This window comes from Strix aluco, chromosome 1 (genome assembly GCF_031877795.1).
Source record: "Strix aluco isolate bStrAlu1 chromosome 1, bStrAlu1.hap1, whole genome shotgun sequence".
In the NCBI taxonomy this organism is placed as follows: domain Eukaryota; kingdom Metazoa; phylum Chordata; class Aves; order Strigiformes; family Strigidae; genus Strix; species Strix aluco.
In genome coordinates this window covers 69,930,174-69,953,894 of record NC_133931.1, presented here as the reverse complement: position 1 = coordinate 69,953,894, position 23,721 = coordinate 69,930,174, and the positions used below count along the sequence as shown (strand labels likewise).

Here is a 23,721-nt window from a genome sequence, read left to right as displayed (position 1 = left end):
CCTGCGCTCCGAGGAGGGCTGGGCCGAGATGACCGCACCCCCCCCTTCCCTATCCTTTCAGTCCCCACATCCCTAAGGGAGCAAAGTTAACAGTGGCCGCCCCCGAGGCAGAGCGGCCGCGTCCCTCCGTCCCTTACTTTTGCTGAGGGAAAATGCAGCCGGCTCGGCCCGGATTGGATGTGAAATGGTGACATTCCCCCGTGAGTCACGGCTGGGGGAGGGGGGGGGTGGAACGGGGACGGGTCCAGATTGCGGGAGCCCGGCTGTCACCTCGGCCAAGGCGCTTACAGGTAAAAGGCTCCCCCAGAGCCTGCCTGCCTGCCTGCCTGCTGCCTCCAAATCGCTGCCTGCAGCTCCGAGCTGCCGATCCGCCAGCGTGTGCCCCGCCGATCGCGCTTTCCCTCTGTAGTTTTAATAAAGACTCTGCTTCAGAGCCGCCGAGTAATAATCAGGGATTAGATGCATGGGTGCTTTGAATATTCACCGTGGATCCCTTTGTTTCTTAACTTTTTTTTTTTTCCTCGCTTTTATTTCTTCGGAAGCCGGAAGCATACCTAAGTTATTAGTTACTGGATTAAAAACAAAGGGGTGAACATTATATTACTTAATGTGCAGTATTACTGCTAATAACAATATCTTTTACCATCATTATTCAGTTCCTACAATGGAAAGCCTCTTTTCGACCAATTGGATCGTGAGAAGCTTGCCCAAGCACCCGAGAAATGTCTCAATGCAGAAGGCAACGAATCGACCTATATGTAAATTCTGCCTCTCTCTCTTTTTTTTTTTTTTTTTCCAAAACCTAATAAGCAATAAAATCCTCTCGGTATTGATTACATCCCTGCCACGGTTCCTCAGCGGCGCGGTGAGTCTGAACCGCCTTTAAGTGAGATGTAACATGTGACGGAGGCAGAAACTTCCAGTGGTGAGAGGGTTTGGTTTGGGGTTGGGTTTTTTTGTGTTGGGTTGTTCTGTTGGTGGTTTTTTTTTTTTTTTTTTTTTTCTTTTTCCCTTGAGGTTGGGCACGGAGCGAGCCCGGCCGGGCTGGGCTGGGCTGGGCTGCTCCGCTCCGCTCCGGGCTGCCCGGCCCCGGGCCGCTCCCGCTCCCGGCATGGGGCTGCCGGCCCCCCCTTGTCGGGAGCTAACTGTTGGCCTGTTAGGGAGGTGGGTGCCTCCAGGTGAGACTAAATCAGACGGTGCACCTTGCAATTTGTTTCTTCACCTGAAAATGACCCTTCACCGCCAAAACTTGGACACTTCCTCCGCGTGTGGACGTTTGGGAACGCAGTCCTCTTTTTTGTAACTTTTTTTTTTTTTTTTTTCCCCGTGCAGTCTCCCTCTCTCTAAACACGTCTGTGGCTAAAATGCAGCTAAAATGCAACTGGAGCAGACGCCCATTGCGCTTTATATTAACTTTCCCCTTAGCCGGGCCGGTTCCCCTCCAGCCGCGAGCTGGTGTGCAGCAGCAATTCCCACGTCTGTCTGTCTGTCCGCTGCTGGCCTGGGCTGCGTGTTACCTCCGTCCCCATCCCTTCCCCCAGTCTCCAGCCAAACAAAGGTGGGCGACGCTTTTTTCCACTCTCAAAGGCAGTTGGTGAGCAGCTTTCCTGAAACAGTAACTCTCTTATTGAGAACAAATGTTGACATTTGCAGGGAGCGAGGAAAAAAGCAGCCCAGGAAGTGCAAAGTGGAAAGCGACCCTCTTCCTATTTGACGACAGCGCCAATTCCTCCGGGATCCCACCTGAGATTAAAGCCTGAATTTCAATAAATCAGCTCTAATGAAACCTCTGGCCCCGAAGAGGGGAGAGTTTGTCTTTCCCGCTCCGAAACGAGCAGAGAAACGAGGGGAGGGGGTGGGGGGGAGAGGGAGTAAATATAGAAAGGGGTGTGAGATTTGAATCCCAGCGGGCTGATTAGCATCGTTATGAAATAAACCGTACACAAAGTGATGTATTTTATCGTTCATTCCTCTGTCTTTCTATACTGAAATAATCGCATTGTTTGTGCCAACAATCTAGCAAGGCTACACTTTCCTCCTGCTTTCAATTTTGATTATTAAATCTCAAATGACGTTGAATATGCAGTTCTTGCCCATTAATCTCTGGTTTAAAAAATAAGTTTATCTGCCAAATCATTTGGGTGTCGCCCATCTGCATCCATGAACCATTCGTGAATTTCTCAGAGGATGAGAGAAGTCCATTGGGTTTTACATACATAGTGAATACTTAAAAGCGAGTTTTCCAAGTCTTTCTACTTTTCTTTCCAGAAAGAAATCCAGGTCTAAATACTAGCAAGGGTGGGTAAATTATGGAAATCTTTTATAAGTCTTTGGGCGTATAAACATCAAAGGAATGTCGTTAGCCTTTTTTAATCTCTGCCACAGCTTTTGGTTTTTACCAATTGAAATGTACACGTTGTGTCCAACGGAGACCTGGAACATAAAACGTGGGTGGTGGGGGTGGATAGAGTAGGAGCAAGAATGGGGAAAAGAAAGTTCAGGCGTCTTCCCCTGACATAAAAAGTCCCTCCGTAAAACCTTCCTTAAGTGCACGGTAAAGACGGTCGAGGATGATTATAGTAAATATTTGCATCTACATCATATGCTAAATTGGAGGGAAAAAACTGAATTACTTCTTAGCTGTTTGTCTAATTGTACTACACATGCACGCAGATGCAATTGCATTTTACCTCAATGAAAAACAGGATGTTACAAAGCAAAGAAGCATCATTCTACAAACAACATAAGATGAGTAGGCCTCCAGCTGCAAAGATCTTCAGTGTTTTATATTTAGCTAGATGGATCCCAGAGTTTTCCAGAATTACAATATTAATTTCTGCCCTATCAGCTGAGAAACACATGCATTTTCTCAATCAGTTAGGGGTAAAATATGAAGGGCGGGGGTGCAGGGGAAGATGGATCATGGGAATTGTGTATATGCATTTAAGAAAAACAGCTTCCTTTCCCCCTGTTTAATATAATCACAACATATTTCCTGACTGCAGACTAGCACGGCTCTTTATCCAGTTAACATTCCCAAGGCTGATGCCTGAAGTATCTAAGATCACTTTCAAATGCCCTTTCTAACAAGACCTGAGCAAGAGGCCACTAATTTTCACTGAACAAAAAGCCACTGGAGAGAGATCCGTTTGTCAATATCAACTGGTCCAGCAATTTCCCATCTTCAGACACATCGGCCTATCTGAGCTGGCAGATGTTTAGACAAGATTTTATAAATTGTTCAATATCAGACCATAATGAACCCCAACTGACCATTCCAAAGCAGCTAAAAGCATTCAGGATCTCCCCTGCTGGGATCTAATAATGCTCTCACGCTGGAACATTATTAATCATGGAATAAAATAGATGAGCCTCTTGAAAAATAAGTGTATGATTGATTAAAGGGCAATCTAAGAAGCTATTATTCTTGTTTTATAACCGTAAGTTATATTCACTCAATTTATCTTTTGGGGAAAATAAATGGTTGTCCGTTTCTTTTCTGAAATCATATTATATGAGGATTCCCATTATTTTACTAAAAATTAAAATTATTATTCAGCTGATTTTATGAGCCCAATCAAAGTGGATTTCCAATGTGACTGTACAGATATGGTTTACTGATATAAAGAAAAAGGGGGAATATCATAAAAACAGGGAATTGGACTTTTTATCTTTTTTTTTTTTTTTTTAATGCCTTTGCATAGTTTAGCCAGAAGAAGAAACAAAGAAATTAGAAATAAGCCGTAGCTGATTATATTTCTTTTTTTTTTTTTTCCTAGAAATGGTCGATTTGAAGAATAACGATCTACTCAAATAAAGATCTACTTCACACCCAATATAAATAGTTTATAAGAAACATGCATGTATTCATACCACTTTACGCATATGCATGTATATATACAAATATGTATTTGCACACATGTGTGTATTTAAAGCTTAAGTATAACGGAACAACCCAGAAGGAATTAATTTATGCAAAGCATATCTTTGCAACATATTTAAATGGCTTACTTATTTTATGGTCTAAGCTCTACTAGTGAAATTACAACTTTCGTCATTTTCTAAAGAATAGATTATTATTTGGGGGGAAATGAACGAAAAACACCATATTGTTGCAGACTAGTCTGTTTTTATTTACAATTAGAGATATAAATTAGTAAAGAATTCTCGTTAAACAACCAAAGATTGTATAACCATCAACGTTTCAAATAAAAACCAGGCAAAATTTATTTACAAAAAGTTCAGATTCCATTGCAATACAACTTGCATAAATTACTAGAAGCTTTATATCGTTACAAAAATAAATATCAAATTTGTTTCCACTTTGTAAGGACTCAAGTTCTCCAATCACGTCTTTATTATCTCTACTGTATACATCTTTTACAAATAAATTTTACAATAAATCCTATCACACCTATCGAATATATACCGTGGCAATGAAGTGATCAATTCAAGATATCCTGAGAAAAACAGATCTGTTTTCAAAAGTCACACATACATTGGGGAAACTATACTATACCAGCAAACTCACATATGTCCAACAAAATTCTGGTTTAATAATTAGAGTCTGAAGATTTAATAGTGCTCTGTGGTCTTCTTTTATACAGTGGCACAAGATGTGATCCGGATTTAGAGATTTGTTATATATATTAGCTCGGGGAGAGATGATGGCTTGCTGACTTTTTTCAAAGCAATTGTGACACCTACCTGTGGACCAAGGAAAAAACCAGATCATCCAAAAATCCTTCAATTACACTCTAACACCCTCTAAACGGGGGGGTGGGGGGGTGGGGGTGGGGGATATAAAATAAATAAATAAGGAAGTAAGGCAAAATTCTTACTCGTCTAATTTCTTCTCGCAAAAAAATTAGTTGAAAAAATATCGACAAGGCGATTTTTTTTTTTTTTTGGTTGTTTATTTAGCCCTAAATAGCGGAGGTATTAAGACTGCAATTGCTAGCTAGGCAAGAGGCAGTTCACAGATAACATACCCTGCTCAAGATGCATGTCGGTCTCTCTAGTAATTGTCTCCTTTTGTTTTAAATACACGGTCACTACTTGAAGCCTCACTCAGAATGTACGATTTTAGCACTGCCACGTGAGCACAAGCACTTTGTTTTTAAACAACAATACCTTCAAAGGTTTGGGTTTTTTTTTTTTTCCCCTAAAGCTTCCTTTCCGTAATATTTAAATAGTCCTTACGGCTTTGCCTTACACAAGCGAAGAGTATGCAAGGTGAGGGAACTGTCTAACCTGACTTTGAAATTAAGAGAAACCCGAGAAAGAAAAGTCGTAACGAGAGTTCTAAAAAACCAGCAGAAAACAGTGTCTTACTTCGTAATCAGACTCTTAAGTAATGAAGCACGAAATTAACGTTAAGCAAGTCTAGAACTGTGCAGCGTGTCTTAGACCTGATGCCAAATGATCAGTGTAATAGAAAATGTTCTCACTTACTTGCATTGCTGTGTGATTGCACTTCTATAGGTATGGTTGTACTCCTACTGTGCAGACTTCAGTGGGATCTGTCAAAATATAACCGTCAGTTAGTCACAGGACACAGCCAGATAACTAGATTATACAGTGTGTGTAGGTCCCAACCCTCACTCGCTCAGAATTCGTAGCCAGGGCGTTTAAAAGGCTGGCCAATATTTTATAATTGCCCGTAACTCGAGTATTTTGTTAGAATAAGCTGACAATCATATTAGTGCAAAACTTTTTCGGGGGGGGGGGGGGGGGGAACCGAGGGTTAAAAATGTCACGTTCCACGTAATTTCACGTCCAAAGTCAACAATTATCTGAACCCAAAGCTGCAAAAACCCGTGAGAATACTGAAAACAAAGAGAGCGAAACAATTTGTCGGGAAAAAAAATAAAATTACAGGCAATGACACCAGAGCGCTCTGGATATCTTCGTGTGTAGTTTTTCTTTTGAAAATCACTTTTAGAAGCTGTGTCTGCAGCCTGTGAGACTGCTCTAAAAGTCGTCTTTCACATTTCCCCTCTCGGTGCTTAGAGGCAGGTATCGATGGGACGGTGACATGCCCATTTTAATCCCCGGATTATACCATTGCCCATCCTCGCTCGGCGGTGGTACTGGTGGCAGAGCGCTCTCCCTGTTTTCTCCAGAGAAGGATTCGGCATTTACAGTGTATAAAGGACTCGTATGGGTCGGGGAAGGAGGGCGAGGGAGAAGAGGGAAGAAAGCGGCAAAAACGAGTCACCTACCTTTCTTAGAGTCATAACTAGAGGGCCTGTAATGTTGTTCTAGCTGGTTAGTGATCGTTTTCAAAGAGTCACTGCTCTGCTTGTGGACAGAGCTGGCATTTAGGACAGTCTGACTTAGTCCCTCGTTTGAAGCCACTGCTGCGGAGTTGTATCTCAGGATTCCCTGGCTCTGGAGAGCGTTAAAGTTCCCATAGTTTGTATAATTGCTATAAAAAGGTGAGGTGTAATAAATATGCCTCCCCAGGAGGGTGGAGGGCGAGTAGGCAGCGCTGTGCGGGGCGGAGGCGGGGGTGGCGGAGGAGAGCGGCGCAGGCGGGCAGCCTTGGCCCAGGGTCTGGCTCTTGAGGTCCGAGGTGGCGATTTCGGCCAGCGACCAGAGTTTGGGCTTGCTGGCCGGCGTCGGGGGCCCGGGGGAGGCGCGGCCGCCCAGCGCCGCCTTGCTGGCGCTGCGGGCGGCGTCGGCGTGCGGGTGGCCGAGGAGCGGGGCCTCCACGGCCGCCAGCGGCGAGGAGGTGGCGGGCTTGGCCGGCGGGTCGCGCTCCCCGCCGCCGCCGCCGTCGTCCTCCTCGATGTCCTCCTCCTCCTCCTCCTCCTCCTCGTCCTCCTCCTCCTCCTCGATGTCCTCGTACTTGTCCTTGCACTCCGAGCCCGACTCGCAGAGGGGGTCGCCCGCTCGGCAGGGCAGCTTCTCGCCGTCCGACTCGGCGGAGCAGGAGTGGTCCGTCAGCGAGTCGACCTGCAGGCTGATCCCTGCAAGGGTCCGCCGGGCACAGAAAGGCAGAGTCAGCGCGGGGGGGCCGCCGAAAGCGGGCGGCCGGGAAGCGAGCACGGCCACCGCCACCGCCGCCGCGGCGGGCAGGGAGACGCTGGCCGTCCTGGCCTTTTCCCCGCAATCCCGCTTCGAGGAGCATCCATCCCACGGGCCAGCTCCGCCGCGGCGCCCCGCACCGCCCCCCGCCTGCCGCCGCCCGCCGCGGCACCTTCGCCCGCCGGCCTCCGCCCGCCCCGGCCACCGGCACTGCGCGGCGACAAGCGCCCCGAGCAGCCGGAGGCGACAGGACGGGACACGTTTTGGGTCGCTTTTGTGAAATGCCGCCGCTGCCCCCCCCCCCCCCCCCCACCCCCCCCCCCCCCGTTCTGCCCCGCTCCCGGGGGACGCGACGGGGCGGGATGTGGGACCACCCCACCGCGGCCGCGGTCACCGCGCGCCCACCTTCGTCCTCCGCGGAGGTTTCGTTGCTCTCGGGCATCTTCTCGGGACTCTCCTCTTTAGTCCTCGCACCGTCGCCCTCGTCGTCGTCTCGTCCTCGCTCTTGTTCCGCGGGCCCAGGTCATCTTGTTCTCCTTCTTGAGCCGCCGGCGGGCATTGGCGAACCAGGTGGAGACCTGGGTGAGGGTCATCTTGGTGATGATGGCCAGCATGATCTTCTCGCCCTTGGTGGGGTAGGGTTCTTGCGGTGCTCCTGCAGCCAGGCCTTCAGCGTGGCCGTGGCGTCGCGGGTGGCGTTTTTCCTGTACGCGGGGTCGTTGAGCTGGTAGGGGTAGGCAGGGCTGCCGTACGGGTGGTAGCTGATGGCTCCGGTCATCCCCGTCGTATGGGCGTCGTAAGGGGAGCCCTGGACAGAACAAAACGGTGGGGTTGGCAATTTGTTATTGCCGATAGCCATTAGTAAGTTGTCAAGGCGAGATCGGCGGTTATATTTGTATTTCCCCGGATGGTGTCTTGTATCCATATTCTATGAGGGGGAGAAACGGCACCCAAAGGCCATTAAGTTGCGATTCCCCCCCCCCCCCTTCCTCCGCCCAGCACACAGACACAGGCACACGCGCTTAAAATCGGCGATGTTTTAATCTTTCTGACTAATTTCAGCTCCTTGTAATTGAATATTTCCCAATAATTTTTATAATATTTTTTTTGAAACCGCGTAGACATTTTAAAGGCCCTACAGGTAGCGTCTTGATATCTACATTTCTCTCAAAGGTTCAAAAGATGTTTCCTTTTTTGCTATAGAAAATACAACAAAGCGCCACTTAGCAATTCACTGCACTAATGCATTGCAAATCCAATTTGCAAATCAGAAGATATGCACCGTTTCGAATTGTTCAATATGCGATGTAATTAGCATTTTAATTCGCCCTTTAACGTTTAAATTGCGCTTATTTAAGTCTGCATAATGCAAGAAAAGTTAAAGATATCGCTAAGGAACTCGCTAACTTTCAGCACGTCTCTGAATCCCACAGATCGGCGAGTCGCAGGAGCAACATCACCCAATATCCCGCACAGTTCACAACCTCGCTGCAACTTCCAGCCACTCGCCTACTGCTTCTCAACAGGAAAAACAAGCAAGCGAGATCCTCAAATCTTTTACACCACCCCGAATAAAGACTGCACGACAATTTATGCACCTTATTTTACAGACAGAAAGCAACTAGTTTCCCTGTCACTTTGCAGGGAGAGCGAACTACCCCGCTGCCATTCCTCCTAGGATCTCGACAGCGGCTCCAGCTCAAATTCCGGGCACAGGTCTTTGTGTGTACGGACTAGATACGTGTCTGACTCTGTGTGTGTGTGTGTTTATAAAACTATATAACCATCTAGACGTGCAGTTTATTTACATAGTTTATGGTTTTATTTATATAGTTTACGCACAGAATACACACACACGCAATTGCAAATGCTCCTTTTAACTAATAAGAAGAAAGTGAAATCCGAAACTGCGGCCACCATAACCATCTTGGGCTTAAGCGGAGCTCACAGATCTCGCAAACAGATGCTCCTTTTCATTCCTAAAATCCAGTTAAACCATTAGCACAAAACACTCTGAAAGTAAATAAAACCACACGGGGATAAAGCCCGCAGCGCCTCTAAACACCGACTTAAAAAGAGAGGGGGGAAAAAGAGAAAAGAAGAGGGGGTGGGAAAAAAAAATAATAAAGAAACCCTCCTCTATCCTACCACAGAGAAAGAAAAAAAGAAAAAAAAGAGGAAAGCGGGGGGGGGGGGGGGGGGGGGGGGGGTGAGAATGAAAGCATCCAAGCCAACTGACTGAGACGATCCGTATTTCTTTAACCGGGGCGCCCGCACGGCTCCGCGAACCGAGCCCGGGTCCCAGCCCGCCGGCACCGCGCTCGGCTGGGGTGCGGAGCGGGCTGAGCCCCGGCCCCGGCCCCGGCCCGCCGCTCCGCTCCGCTCGCTCCGCGCGTCTCCGCCGGCCCCGGCCGGGCTGCCGGCGGCGCGCAGTGCGGTGCGCGGCTGGCGGTGCGGGGCGCCCGGCTGCGCGGCGTGGTGTCGGGGGCTGATGGTCAGTGTGTGAGGAGAGAGGCTGAAGATGATGAGGATGAGAATGCGGATGCTAATGAAGAAGGAGAGGGTTTCTCTTCGGTAGTTACCATGTAGGAGGGGAATCCCGTGGCGGGGTCTGTGGAGTACTGGAGCGGGCTGGTGAAGCCTGTGGCCGCCGCCTGGGCGGTGAAAGCTGCCGATCCCGGGTAAGGGCTGAACGCCGATCCCGACGAAGACCTGGCCAGCTCCTCGCTCCTGGGGGCCGCCAGCGCCGACGCCCCATACGCCGGGCAGGAGTACAGAGCCAGCGAGCCGGGGGCTGGTAGAGGTAACCCTGAGGATAGGACATGGCTTGCACTGGCGTGCACAGGAACAGGGAGGGGGCGAGGGTGACCGGCCCTGCTGCTGCCGCTGATCCTGGCGCTGCTTTCGTGCTCTCCCTCTCTCTCTCTCCCGCCCCGCCCTCTCTCTCTCTCTCTCTCTCTCTCTCACTCTCTCTCCCCCTCTCTCGCTCTTTCTCCCCCCCGGTTGGCTCTGTGCAGTTATGTAGAGAATCAGAATTGTTATATGCTCCCCCCCATGCGCTCCCGGTCAGAATAAAAACAAACAGGAGGTGAAAAAAAAAAAAAAAAGAACACCCCCCCCCCACAAAAAAAAAAAAAAAAAGGGAAATAAATCGCGCGGTTCAGAATCTAACCGGGGAGGGGAAGGGCATCTGGGAGAAACGGAAGAGGAGAGGGTTAATAAAAAGAGAAGGAGAGAGAGAAAGGGAGAGAAACAGAAAGGGAGAGGGGGAGAGAGAGGGGGAGAGAGAGAAGCGAGCCCCCGAAATCAGAAAAGTGGCTGCTGCATATTGGAGTTCTCCCAGCCAGCCAGCTCCCCCAGCGCCTGCGAGCCTGTATTTTGGGGGAAGTATAGAGTCTGAAGTGAAGAGTTGAGGGAAGGAGCACTCGAGTTTCTGAGGGACATTGGAAAACAGAGCTGTCCGTCACCGCCGCTCATCTGCATAGCGCGGCGGGCCCGCCCCCTCCCGCTCCGGCCCCGTCTCCTCCCGCGGCCGGCAGGCAGGCAGGCAGCGAAGGCAGGCAGCGAAGGCAGGCAGGCTTTGTAATGCAAGCCAGCCTCTCGACTGCGAGCACACTGCTGAAGCCAAACGATGATACTGCTCATCAGCTCCTCTCCGGACTCGCGGAGCCATAAATACTCTTTCGCACACTCTCCATTACACCCCCCTCTCTCCCTCTTTCTGTATCCACGCGGGGAATGGAAAAGCATATGTATTATAAATATATGCATCCCTTCACACACGCACTTGCCGAAGCGCTGTAGGTACGCGCACGTATCTTACATATGTGCATTTACACGCGTGTGGGTACGCAGGGCCAGGCTGGAGGGAGCTGGGCAGGGTGGAAGGGAAGAGCACTCCGTAAAGTACTGCCCTATATGGTAGGAACGACGAGCAGCGGCTCAAATCAGCGCATCCAGGATCGTGCTGTTCCTGGCAACGAGAGCTTTATAGTTTTCTAAGTTGCCACAAACAGTCAAGATCTAGTCATGGAGCGCGTTTGCACATGAAGGGGAAAGAAAAAAAAAAAAATCCCCTCATCTTTCTTTCATTTCTATGCTTCCTGGTCTGGTGTGTGGAGAAGAGGCCTGGGTGACTCCTTCCGGGGGGCTAGCTGCCTTCCCCACGCCTTTCCTCCTTTTGCAGTTCAGATAAATCTTCTGGAACACGATCACGATGTAATTAATTTCCCAAATAACGTAATCCCTTCCTCTGCCCCCTCCCTTCGGCCCTGGCCACCATCAGCTTCTAGCCGTCGCCAGCTCTGCTCCGGGCCGGATATGGGAGGACGAGACGAAGGCACCACTCTTTTCCTCTCAGTGCAAACATAAGTAAATGCATATACGTACGCGTGATTTTTTTTTTTTTTTTTTTAAAATGATTGGTCTAGAGGGATCCTTCAGAAACCGGCGCTGAGCTGCCCGCACCCGAGCTCTGGCCTTCGCCTCCCGGGACCAGGCGCGGTGCCTGCGCGCCGTCCTGCAGCCGCCGTCCGTCCCCTGGGTGTCCGTCCGTGACCTCCCCCCCGCGCCTCCCCAGCCCCGGGGCATGGCGTTGGGCCCTGCCCGCCCCGCCGAGGCGCGCTAGGCCGCTCCGCGCCTCCCGGCCCGCACCTGCGGCCCGCAACGCCGCCGCCGCCGCCCGGGCGGGGCAGGGTCAGGCCGGCAGGTAGGGCCGGGGCCGCCGGGGCGGGAGCCACCGCGCTCCCCCCGAACCCTTCACCCGCAACCTGCGCCGGTTTACCAGCCCGGGACGAGCTGGGGAAAAAAAAAAAAATCCAACTGTCTAGGCGCTCACAAAAAAAAAAAAAAAGGGAAAAAAAATGTCCATCAGCCCGCGTGTTTTATTTTTCGAACAACTGTGAACGAGCACTTATCCCGTGTTTAACCAAATGAAGTCACTCGACGTTAACGGCCGACTTCTTCACGGCATCCCTCAGGTAATTTCAGTTAGGTAGGATGGAGATGAGGAATGCTGGGGAATCGGCTCGCCAGCGACAGGAGGGGAGATGGCAATAGCTGAAGAATTGCGGGTTAGCAGGGCAGTCTATTGTTAATCAATTAAACATGCAGCTAATAAAAAAAATACACTTCGAGAAGCCGTTTCAATAGCCTCGCGGACACAGCGGGGAAAATGCCGTGTTGCAACTGCGGTCAAGTATCGGGATGCGTATACTGTCTGAAGCAATCCGAGCTTTCCATTTTCTGTTTCTAGCCTTTTTTTTTTTTTTTTTTATTTCTTTCCCTTCCTCTCCTGTGAAACCCACATACCAGTTTACCCCTGCCCCTGCACGCAGCAGTAGAGATCTGGCCACCAGACATACCGGATTAATTCCTACCCAGATCTATCAGCTGGCCTGTAGAAGAGGCAATCCTTAAAAAAAGCAGGTGAGGGGGAGGAGGTTAACACCAACAGGTATTTCTTGTCATTAACTCCCGACTTCCTGATAAGAGAGTGATAAACAACTGGTAAACTCAGTGCAACAGATTACAGAAAAGACATTTGCTTCCCTGCTTGGTGATTAATGCGCATATATTAAATAAAAATAGAAACTCTAAAAACAAGAGCTTTATATAAAACACATTCATATTTCAGTAGTTCTATGGAATAATCGATATCATGCGATTACATCTGAATAGTCAATTCTTGTGTTCCGCAGACCGATTCCTAAGTATATGTGCTCTGCTTCTGAACGGAGCAGCAGCTGGAGAGCTGAGAATGCAAAATTAATTATAACATTATAAAGTCATACATGAATCTCTCTAAGTCAACCTGCATGCCTTGCAAAATGTGCTATACTCCCTGCATTTTTATTTGGGAAGCCAAGTCTGTTCTTTTCCAGCAGGAGTGGTGTAAGTAAGTGTTTATCTACGCGAATTGATTGCTTTTAGTTCCTCCTCTTTAATAATTAGTGGAACAATACAGATTGGGAATACAATGGCCGTTGTGTTTACATTATAACAAGGGATTAATGCTATTAAGTGAGTGTTACAGTTATGACCTGGGAAGAGTACTTAAATAAATACCGTGATCCCAGGAGAATTGATATAATTCAGTTCAGAGTGTGTGTAGATACGCACAGGCACACAGGCACACACGAGAGATACAAATCTCCATACATCCCTACACACAATATACATGTGTTATACACGCTAGGTATACGTGCCCGTCCGTGTAAGATGTAGGTGCTGGTTTTGCCTCCATCTGCATGTCTTTCCTCTATGAAAATACATTTTTGTGATTTCGGTTGGAGGAATGTTTAAATCAGGAACATTACTCCCCTTCCCCCAAACACAAAGAGCAACAGATTATATTTCTGATGTTTCAATTTGTGCAGTCCAAAAATATTGTTTTATATACAGAAACGGCGTTAATTTCGCAATCAGAGATTAATGGAGTAAAATATTATCATTTCAAAAGACAAGTTCTTGCGTTGATATGATTTGCATAATTTTTGTATGGCTTCAGAAAGGAATGGATTTACCAACTGCAAGGAGACGGTATGCATTTTATTACAACAAGTACACCACTAATTTGACTCTGCACAATGTGGAGAACGAATAGCTAGTGGGGTCATTTAAATATAGGTGGCGAAGTCTTTGCGATAAACAAACCAGAAAACCGTGTCAATAACGTTTTTAAATATCGGCCAGTGTGCGTGGCTGTGTTTAACTTCTTCTCGGAGTTACCTCTGTTTGATCTGAATGCCTTTCGCAGGGAAGAGGTTTTTCGTCTGTCCGGCTCCACCGCCGAAATCTAATTTTCCCATAGTACTACCCGTTACTAATAAAAAGCCGTCTAACTTGCGCTGTTAAACAGTAGAATAGTATTACATGCACTTTTTATTGGTAATAACTGTGGCAAATTAACATGCCTACACAGAGACATTAAGACTTTACACACTGCGTATTTATTTGAATAATCTATTCATTAGTACAACGTTTACCTTCCCAGATTTTAAGCGGTGCTCTCGCCTTGTCTTCTTTAATTCAGTTTGCTCCAGCACAGTCGAGAAGGTAGTCGAGGACCACCACCACCACCCCCCCCTCCCCCGCCACCCCCCCCTTGCCCCTTTTCAGCTATCGCTCATGGCCGTCCTGGGAGACAGGTTTTGCGGTTTGTCATTTATTAGCTACATGTCCTTGCACTAGTGACAGAGGCTGAAGTTTTCGGGCGGGTGAAGTTGAAAGCCCCGTCTACGGGGATGGGCGCTCCTGCTGCCCCCGCCACGGGAGCGCCGGCGGCGAACCGCGGCCGCCTGCCTGCCCCCGGCCCGGCACCCACTCGGGGCGGCTGCTCCGTGGCTACCCACACAGGACCCCGCTCCCTTCAGTTTTACTCAGGTAAAAGGAAAAAGGAAAAAAAAAAAAAAAGAAAAAAGAAAAGGAAAGAAAAGAAATAAACCCTTCGTTGGCGTGAAGGAGAGATTTCCCCGCCTCGGGAGGGCTCCCTGCGGCCCGGAGAGGCGCACACGCCTATTACCCGGACAATGCCAGTTGCCCAATTGTCATGACACCGGTCACAGCAACTTTTTAGGCAGAGCGAAGTGGAACTTGGTGGGGTTTGGAGATGTAGCACAATGCGCAGCCCAAACGGCTTCCTGTGACATAACCACACAATGGTCTGGGAATGCTTTCTCCTTTCTTTCATGAAATGGGGGACCGCCACCATCTCCCGGAGACAACGACGTGAAATAATAGACTATTGTACTTAAAAATAACAAATGACACACGCATACTGTGCAAGCGGAGTTGTCCAGTTTTCTAGTAAAAGGCGCCCAGTTTCCGAGGCTCTTTCGGAGCGAGGTGCTTTGCAGGAGCGACCTGTGCGAGGGAGGGGAGCCGGGGCGAGCTGGGCGAGCCGTTGTGCCGCAGGTCTGCTCGCAGGGTTAAAGCAAGGAGTGGGGGAAACAGCGAGGGAGAAAGGAAAAGGAAGAACTTTTCTTTCCCCATCTTCAGGATAAAATCGTTAGTTCAAGCCGTGTGTGGGAGGGGGCGCTGTGGCAATGAATTCTCCAGTGCTCCCGAGCGCTGGCAGCGTAACTGTTTATGTAAGCGCCTTCCCTGAGGTTTCTTTTCATATTTCAGGCATTACTTTTATTAACAATCCTATCTAACTGTCACCCGGTGATACCTGCGCTAAAAGGTGGACTCTTCGCATGAGTTACGGTCACTTCTTTTCCCCTCATCCCATTTTTCCCCCCCGCCTTTTCAGTTCAGTAAGAGCGGAATAGTGTATTTCATTTTCAAAATACACCGCAAGAAGGGTCTGCCCAGGGGAGCGCTGAAGAATTTAGACGACTGTCTATAACACGCAAACGCGCACAACTAGATACATATGAAACGTACCCCTTGTTTGCAGCTTCCCCCCCCCCCCCCCGGACGTCTGCGGCTTCGACGGGCCATGTCTTTACGAGGATTTAGCTCCCCCCTTTTGGGACTTTACTGGGGGGAATGTTTTGGTTTTGTTTTTTTTTTTTTTTTTTTTTTTTTAATAGAAAAGAAAACTAAAGCGCAACTCTGAAAAGTAGGCTTAGAAAAGTTGCTTCCCGTGTGTCACACTTATTAAGAGTCTTAGTCATTTTTTGCTTAGAGAAATATAAGCAAATATGTATCCGTAAGTATAAGATAAAAGACCTCCAAAGCTTTCCTGAGCCTGCTATTTTCACCTGAAAGGCAGACACTGTTCCTCAGCGAGAGAACAAGTGTACGATCCACCGGTGGGATAGTTCCTCCTTCTTAAGGGGCAAAGGGAAAAAAAAAGAACAAAAAAAAAAAAGCAGCAAACAAGAAATTAAATCAGTGTATCTATTTTTTTGAAGGAGCCGCCGAGCAACCCGTGCCGTGGAGGCAGAGGCACGGCGGGCTCGGAGCGGCCGCCGCCCCCCGTCGCGCTCCCCCGCGGACCCGCGGCCGCTCCCCGCAGCCCCTCAGGCCGGTCTCGGTGCGAGCGGCACAGCGCAGCCCGTACCAGGCTCGGCCGGGGCGAACCCCCCTCACCCGCCCCCCCTCCACCGTCGGCAGCGGCGGCGGGCAGGGTCACCGGGAGGGGCCGGGCTGGCTCGGGGGGTCAGGCGGGGGCGAGGGGCACCCCCCACCCCGCCCCGCATGCTGCCGGGGGAAGAAGCGCTCCCCAGCCCCAGCCCCGTCCCCGGCCCGGCGGGAGCCCGGCAGCCGCTCCCACCGCTGCGCCTCTGGATTTTGTACGCGGCCCGCGCGTCCCCGAGAGGCCGCTTCGGAGTCCGCGGGATCCCGGCTGAGTCCCTGCAGCGCCCCGTACACCTGCCAAGCGGGCGATGGACCGGGTGAGGGAGAAGTAGGACGATTTAGCTGAAGGGTTGCTCTATTTTAAAGGCTCGCGTTAAAAGGGATTCTTCCGACACAGGAACAGTCAACAAGTAGGTTGGGGCACTTGGGTGCCCAAGGAGCACTGGTAGGCAGGCTCTTGGGAGTGCTTCACCCACAGTAGATGGGTGTACATGGGGTTCTGCTGGTTCTTCCTCATACTTATGCCAGGGTTCAAGTTGTTTTAGGCAATTTTGAAGTCACTCTGCCAGACCCTTTCCCCTTCTTGTAATTGCCATCATCTGTTTGATCACCGCTTTTAACACTAGAGAGCACCTGCTCACCTGGTTTGTGCTTTTCTCTCATTCATTCATACATTCATTCGCTTCTGTGTGTGTATACGTGTATGTGTACCCTTCCTTTGTAGACCCAGAAACACATTTATAGATCAAGCTACCCTCCATTCCCGAACCGGAAAGTCCTACTCTCTCCAACAAATAACCTCCCTCTTTGTATTCATTCTAAAACCTGGTAGTCCCCTTTCTCAGAACAATCAACTATCCCCATTGTATGTTAAAGAGTCATTCGAGGTTGTTGGTGTATTTCCAAAAGTAGACTGAAAAAGGGCAGAAAAACCGTAGTCATATTCAGGAAAACTAACACATATTCATGTGTTTAGTGATACCATGAGGTGTTTAAAAAAAATCTATTTAAAATTGATGCACCATAGTTCGTAAACATTCAAGTAACTTTATAATAATTTTACATTGTCTTCTATTAATGGGCAGAGTCAATGGTAAGTGAAGTTCTTAGCTTCATATTTTCATTTAAATTGATATTTCCTCCCCGTCAGTGTTGAACTTCCAGTGTTCCTTACATTTAGTTAAGGAATTACTACAGAATTCTTTTTTGTTTTGTTTTGTTTTTTCTTTATGCCTTACCTTCCAGCTAACTCCAAGTTAGAATCTTTGATTTCTGGGGGGAAGATTTTTCATAATACTGGTCCTTCATATACAAATGGTAAACAAGAAAAACCCCGAATATTACTTTGAATATTGTTGCAAGCAAAAAAAACATAACACTATTTCTAACTTGTTAAAAAATGCTATCTAAGTTTACTCATATGGTCTCACTGCTTTTCCTGGCTTTATAGCAATACTAGAGTAGACTGCCAGTTGAACTAAGTTTGCAGCCTTCCTTCACATCACATAAAGGAAGGGCAGACAGACCATCTGGTCCCTAGCTTTTCAACCAATAACTGTGTAGATTTTAAGACACTTTCGTCTGGGAAAGGCTGGTCGCCAATTTGCCAATGAGAAGTCTAAACACGTGCACGTTTCTTCTCATACATCTGACTCATTTCCATCGGCAGGAGCACAGAATGAAAACTAGCTGAAAAGAAGAGTTGTGCTTTGATTCCTTCTGATATCGACATGGTTTTAAGAATGACATGAACTGTTGACTTTGTTGTGTGCTTGGCTATGCTCAGCACAACAGTGGGATCCTGTCATGGCTAAAATACTGTGTATAAGCTGACTCTTCACTCTACGGAAGTTTTGGAGAGCTTGTATTTTGCTAGTAGTAAGACATTTGGGGGAAAAAAAAGCTTGACAGAGTTCTTCTAAAAGATCTACATAAAACTAAGGCCAACACAAACTAATCAACAGATTTTCTTCAGTTTTCAGAAATACATTTTATCTTTGAAGTGTAGATTCCAGAAGTTTAAAAGAATAACTCTCTTCATTCTTATCAAGAAACAATAAATTCTGCTTTATGCAGCTCAGCCTTAAAACACATGATCTTTTAATGTATCTCTGAAAGGCAAGCAGTGAAGTGATCCTTTTTTTCTTTTCTTGGATGTTCCCCAATTGCTAATTAGCGAAGTCCTTAGAAGGTCGTGACTCCTCTGCACTTTTGAACGTGGATTTTTGAAACTGTTGTTGAGAATTATGTGATGTCATTATCTCAAACACCAGAGGTACACAATGTTTAAATTTTATTTCTCATGCAAACACACCACCCGGGTTTTTCATCTGGGACCCATTTGGTAGAGTCCTTGTAGACGAAAGATAGGAAGTGATAAGGGTGGGAAGAAAAAACAACTGATTATCCAGCAGTTTTCGCTATGACATTTTGTTTCAAATAACTCTACCCTGGGATCATCAAAATTTCTATAGTGTTCTGGTCTTTTAGTTTTTTAAAGCCGTTTGATTTGCAACCCAAAAGTTCCTCCCTTTCTCTCACTCTTTCCCTCCCCTGCTGCTACTCCTTTACTTTCACTTAGATGAGATTTTCTAGAAAGTAATGGTGTGCCAGATGCATCATGACTTGGCAATGGTGGACTTGCCTTTGTGACCTTCAGAAGGGACTAATCTCACCAAAAGAACTTTATGAGCTGCTTCTTGTTTTTTGAACTTTGGTTCAATAGACAGACACGTCATATATCCTTCACTATAGGTCTAGTGAGATTTTTTTATAAACTAACAAAACTTAATTCTGCAAATACACTGATATAAGAAATGGTTCAGCACTACTCTTGTAAGAATGTACAATAGGTTTTTGGTTTTGCACGAACACAGTTAATAGGATATATGCAGTTGCACATTAGTTAATTTTTTTTCAAGGATAGGTACTTAGCTTGTAACACCTCTTGTGTTTCAGTTTAATGTATGCACTTTATCGGATTTGTGAACACTATCTACTAAAAATATTTTCATGAACTTGACTAAAAATAATGTGTGAAGGGATAAAACATTAATTCTAACCCTTGTAAAAAAAATATAAAGGAATATTTTCCCTGTAAATATGCTTGTTTCAAATATGCAATTGAAAGAAGAAACAGTACATTTAATGTGTTCTTTTTTGTTTTGTTTTGTTTTAATTGTTTGTTCTGTTTTTACCTGATTAGTGGAACTGTCTCAGCTCCTTTAATTGACTTTTTTTAACAGATTTTGCTTAAAAAAAATTGTTGGTTCGCTAACACTAGAAACTAATCTGTGACTTTTACTTGGGACTAGTCTTTTATCTTTTGCTTCCTCCCTTTTCCACTTTAGTTGGCCACATGCTGTCTATCAGATTTACTTTTCTTAAAGTCACTGCTCAGTATTTTGTCAATGAACCATGATTGCTGTTTAGTTTTCAGGCTCACCATATTGTTCATAGGAAAACTCAGTGAAGTTAAAAAAAATTAAATAATTATTTCATCAATATTCAAGATTACTCTTTAATATTATGTAGAAGATCAAGGCTGTAATACCAGGTGGAGCACAAACGCACAGCTAAAAGGACTGCTCCTAAACTACACAGTAAATAGGACACATATATACGAATACTAGTGGGGAGGTAGTAATGCTAACAGACCTTTACAGATCTGTTAGTAAGTTTAGAAATACAAATTATGTTTTTCAAGTTAAGACCTTCAGCATAAGTTAGGTTGTAAAAAAGATGACAAGCACAGAAGAATCAAAGAAAATATTAATAGGTGAAGGGCCATGGGGGAAATCGACTTTTCCAGCCAAGAGGCAGGACCAAGGGCGCAGCAGAACTGGATGAGTATAAGTAACCATGGAACGTACACAGGAGGTGAAACTTTGCACAGGATGAGCCAAAAGACAGGGAGCAAATTAGAGATATCCACTTGTATTTGTAATAATGGAGCTTTAAACTAGTGACTAGATAATAAAGGAAGGATTCTGTGATGTTCCTTCCTGCTTCAACAAACAAAATGAGACCTTTGAACTTTAGTGTCTGGGGTTGGGCAAGAATGATGTCTTCATGGACTGACGATGTTTCTGTCTCTTCATATCTTAAAGCATATGAAAGCATCAGCAGTAAGACTGTTCTCTCCGCTACTTTTATTAAAACTGTATCATGAATTGTTTCCTTCACACAGCATTATTTTAATTCATTTGTCATATCCCATTATTGATATTTACCGCAAAGCTCTTTTAAATTGGTTCTTTAGAGTACTTCAGAGCTGATCACCTGATCTTTCTTTGTTCTTTAAAACACACCTGGGGGTCAACAACAACATGAGAGGAAATTCAGCGAAAGGCCCAAAGGTTGGATTCCAGACCAAGAGAAGGTAGATTGTTTGGCTACAATACTTGAATATTCTGTACTTTTAAACATTATGTTTTTATCGAACCTCACAATTAAAAATTAGTTTTCTTTTGTAAATGTTATTCTGCATCATATATAACTCTAGATTTCAGCAGAATAATATAAAGAAGTTCTATCAAATAAGATATATGTGACAAAAATTAGTTTCAAGCATTAGAGCACACTTTCAACGTAGGAGTTGTATATAAAACATACACTTCACATTAACTTTTGGGATAAAGCTCAAGAACAATATACAAACTGAGTACTCTTCACAAATAAGCTATGCATGCTCTCTGGGTCAGCACAAGGGTTTTGAGGTGAGCATGTCAGGGCAAAACCTGTCTCAACTCACACCCCCTTCATTTCCATTTGAGAAAAATAATTTCTTGTGGGAGTATGAAGGAAACTGTGACGGTCACCAGCTACCTGGATGACCAGGCGTGCAAGCCTGTAGTATGCACTCTGGAGTGCACTTCCTCCACTGTGTAGACCCAACCTTGTGTAGTGTATAGTGCTACGGACACTTGGCCAATGGGCATACCACCCACAGACGTATATAGGAGATCACAGAACCGCCGTCTGAATAAGCTGGCTGGTCAAGCTGGTTTGATGACAGATCAGAATCAGAATACCACAGAGGGGTAAATTCCTGTGGTTAAGATCTCTCTGAAGAAGCTGTACCAGCATCTTGGCTTTGACTTTAGGGAGTATTTTGTCATTGCTTCAAGAAGATTTCTGGAACTAAATGACATTTTCAAGGACAGTGAAATAACTAGAAGCCTATACCTTGTTGGCCTTGGTGTGATTTGGGCTAATAAGTATCTGAACCCCCTCCACAGTTGATAAAAGAAAACTCTTCTGAAATGTTTGACTACCTAATGACCTGATTAAGAATTTGGTTCCTAGGCTTGTAACTATAAACAGCACACAGCCTGAAAGCCGGTAAAAAATGGGTCCCACGTCTTTGTCTACACCGGAACTGCTATTTTTTGAAGGAAACAGATGGCAAAAATTGATTTGTCTGAACCATGGGCAGAGTATGCTTGGTTTTTGTTTACTTGAATAAAAAGGCCTTGGTCAAGTCATATGTCCTGCTGCACTCTGCTAGACTGCTGAGGCACCGAGAGTCCTACATGTCTGTGACAGGTAGAGCTGAGCCATACACCAGGTACTTAAAACTGATCCATCACCTACTGGAAATGTAAGACACCTGCTCTGCCATACTGTTACCTTTCCATAACTTGATTGCTGAGTTCTCTCTCAGCCTATCCATTGATCCTTTTTTACTCCATATGTGATACCCTTCTGTCTATGGACTCTTGTTGGGAGAATTTCTTTGGGTTTACATTAAAACACAATTCCTTTCATGTGCTACAGGGGAAGTGGATGGAAAATAATCTCTGGGAGGTGAAGAATAATAGAAAAAAAATAGCATGACGACTTTTGAAAACAAGAATTGAAAAATAAAATATTAGTCAAAAGTGTTCAAAAAGCACAAAGAAATCAGAATTAAATAGCTGCTGTTTTGGAGCACAGTTCTGTTGCAAATGGTATTTTACTGTAAAGGTTATTCTGGGAAATTCGGGGCTGAGAATTCTTACTTTAGCACCAAAAAAGTTGGTTGAAATGCTAATTAAAAACAGAATTATAAAAGACCCAGCTGAAAATAATATGATGGAGACAGATCACCATGGCTTCTGTAAAAGAAATCTGTGCCTCTGTAAGCTATTCACATTCTTTTAATTGTTGGGTGTGATAACAAAAGAGTGAATACAAGAAGATTGGCAGACATAATTTATTTGGACTTGCGCAAAATATGACAAAAATCATCCTGTAAATCTCATGGATTAGCTAGGTTCAGTAAATAAATGTGGACTTTCTTATCAACAGCTGCATCCACTCATGAGGTCTCGCTGTCCTCAGTGTATCAAGAGCTAAGAAACTTGGAATAATTTTCAAGACCCACTTCTCTTTTGTGATGGTACTTTAGCCAACAGAGCAAAGTATTTAACATAAAGGTGCAACACTGATTTACACAATGACATAGTAATTGTGCTAATATTATTTTTACCTAATTTTTATTGCTTTAATAAGTCTGGTTGTTATTCTGAACAAAAATGACCTAGTTTTTTCCCTAAAAAGTCCCTATCTCTTCAATCTGTCATCATACAAGCTTTTTAATGTCTAGAATAATTTTGTTCATCTGCCTCTGCTTTTGTTAGCAACTTCAGCAACTAATTACAATTTTGGGCAAAGAAAGTCTTTGTTCAAGATCCTCATTCTTTATACAACAGTGCCAGAACACCCAGAACACAAGACTTCCCAGAGCTGCTCCAGGAAAAAAAATGAAATGGCAAAGACCAAACTTGGTATTCCTATAATGTTAAAAAGCCTTCAAAAGATCAAACTGAGAAAGAGAAGGAGAGAAAGAGAAAGAAAGAGAGAGAATAAAGAAGAGAAAGAAAGAAAAAGAAGAAAATAAGGAAAGACAGTGAGAGAGCTTTCCAGTGAATTCTGCTTTTCAGATTTAAGGAAAAAAAAAGAGGAAGATAATACTGATTTAACAAAAGGAAGATTTGTCCTCAAGAGAAACACTGAAAACAACAGAAGTCCCCCATATGAATTCATCAGCACCAGAGGACTCAGTCGATTAGGAACAGAGCAGATACTTTTTATCTCAGGGACATCAAACTGATTTTACCTGGTTCATTTTCCAGCATCCAGGTGCCTGCTGTGTTCCATATTCACCCAGCATTACTGAACAGGGACAGCATAAACCTAACCTGTATTGACACACTTAAAGAGTATTTTTCCCTGACACCTAGAATCGTGCATACCTGGTACTCTGGGAGCCTGCGTGGATTCAAAAAGCAAAGTAACTTTGTTCCTGAGGTGTGATACTAAAACTAATAAACTTGTCTGACAGTTGGAGATGGGGCATCTGTATGGCACAGCAGCAGGCCATATGGCTTAGCACTTCAGGTCAGCATTAGCTCAAGGCACTCTTCCTCCAGCACAGTTTGATGTGCTTGTAGATTTCTGGGAGGTCTGGGAACGTGTGAAAATACTCTGTAGGCTCAGTTTGTCCTAAAGGCCTCAAGTTTTCATTTTCTGCTTAACCTCTCAGATCTTCTTCTTATTCAGGAGAGTCCTTAGCCTGCAAAGGGAGTGTTGCATGTCCTTCAGCTCATCCTGAAAATAATTTCTTTTCTTAAATAATTGAAATCCACTAGTGATGCTGACTCTGGCTTTGTTTTCTCT

The 23,721-nt window shown here is 45.8% G+C and overlaps 1 protein-coding gene across 1 annotated transcript; it reads right to left on the bottom strand.

Moving 5' to 3' along the window:
• Window positions 1-4,109: 4,109 nt before the first annotated feature.
• On the bottom strand, window positions 4,110-10,446 carry IRX2 (iroquois homeobox 2). Its single transcript, XM_074847936.1, is given in 9 exon segments — window positions 4,110-4,707; window positions 5,455-5,522; window positions 6,225-6,974; window positions 7,438-7,527; window positions 7,530-7,550; window positions 7,553-7,675; window positions 7,678-7,840; window positions 9,615-9,826; window positions 9,829-10,446. Coding segments are annotated over 8 exon segments (1,431 nt in total). The 5' UTR covers window positions 9,857-10,446; the 3' UTR covers window positions 4,110-4,707; window positions 5,455-5,478.
• Between the last annotated feature and the right edge of the window lie 13,275 nt (window positions 10,447-23,721).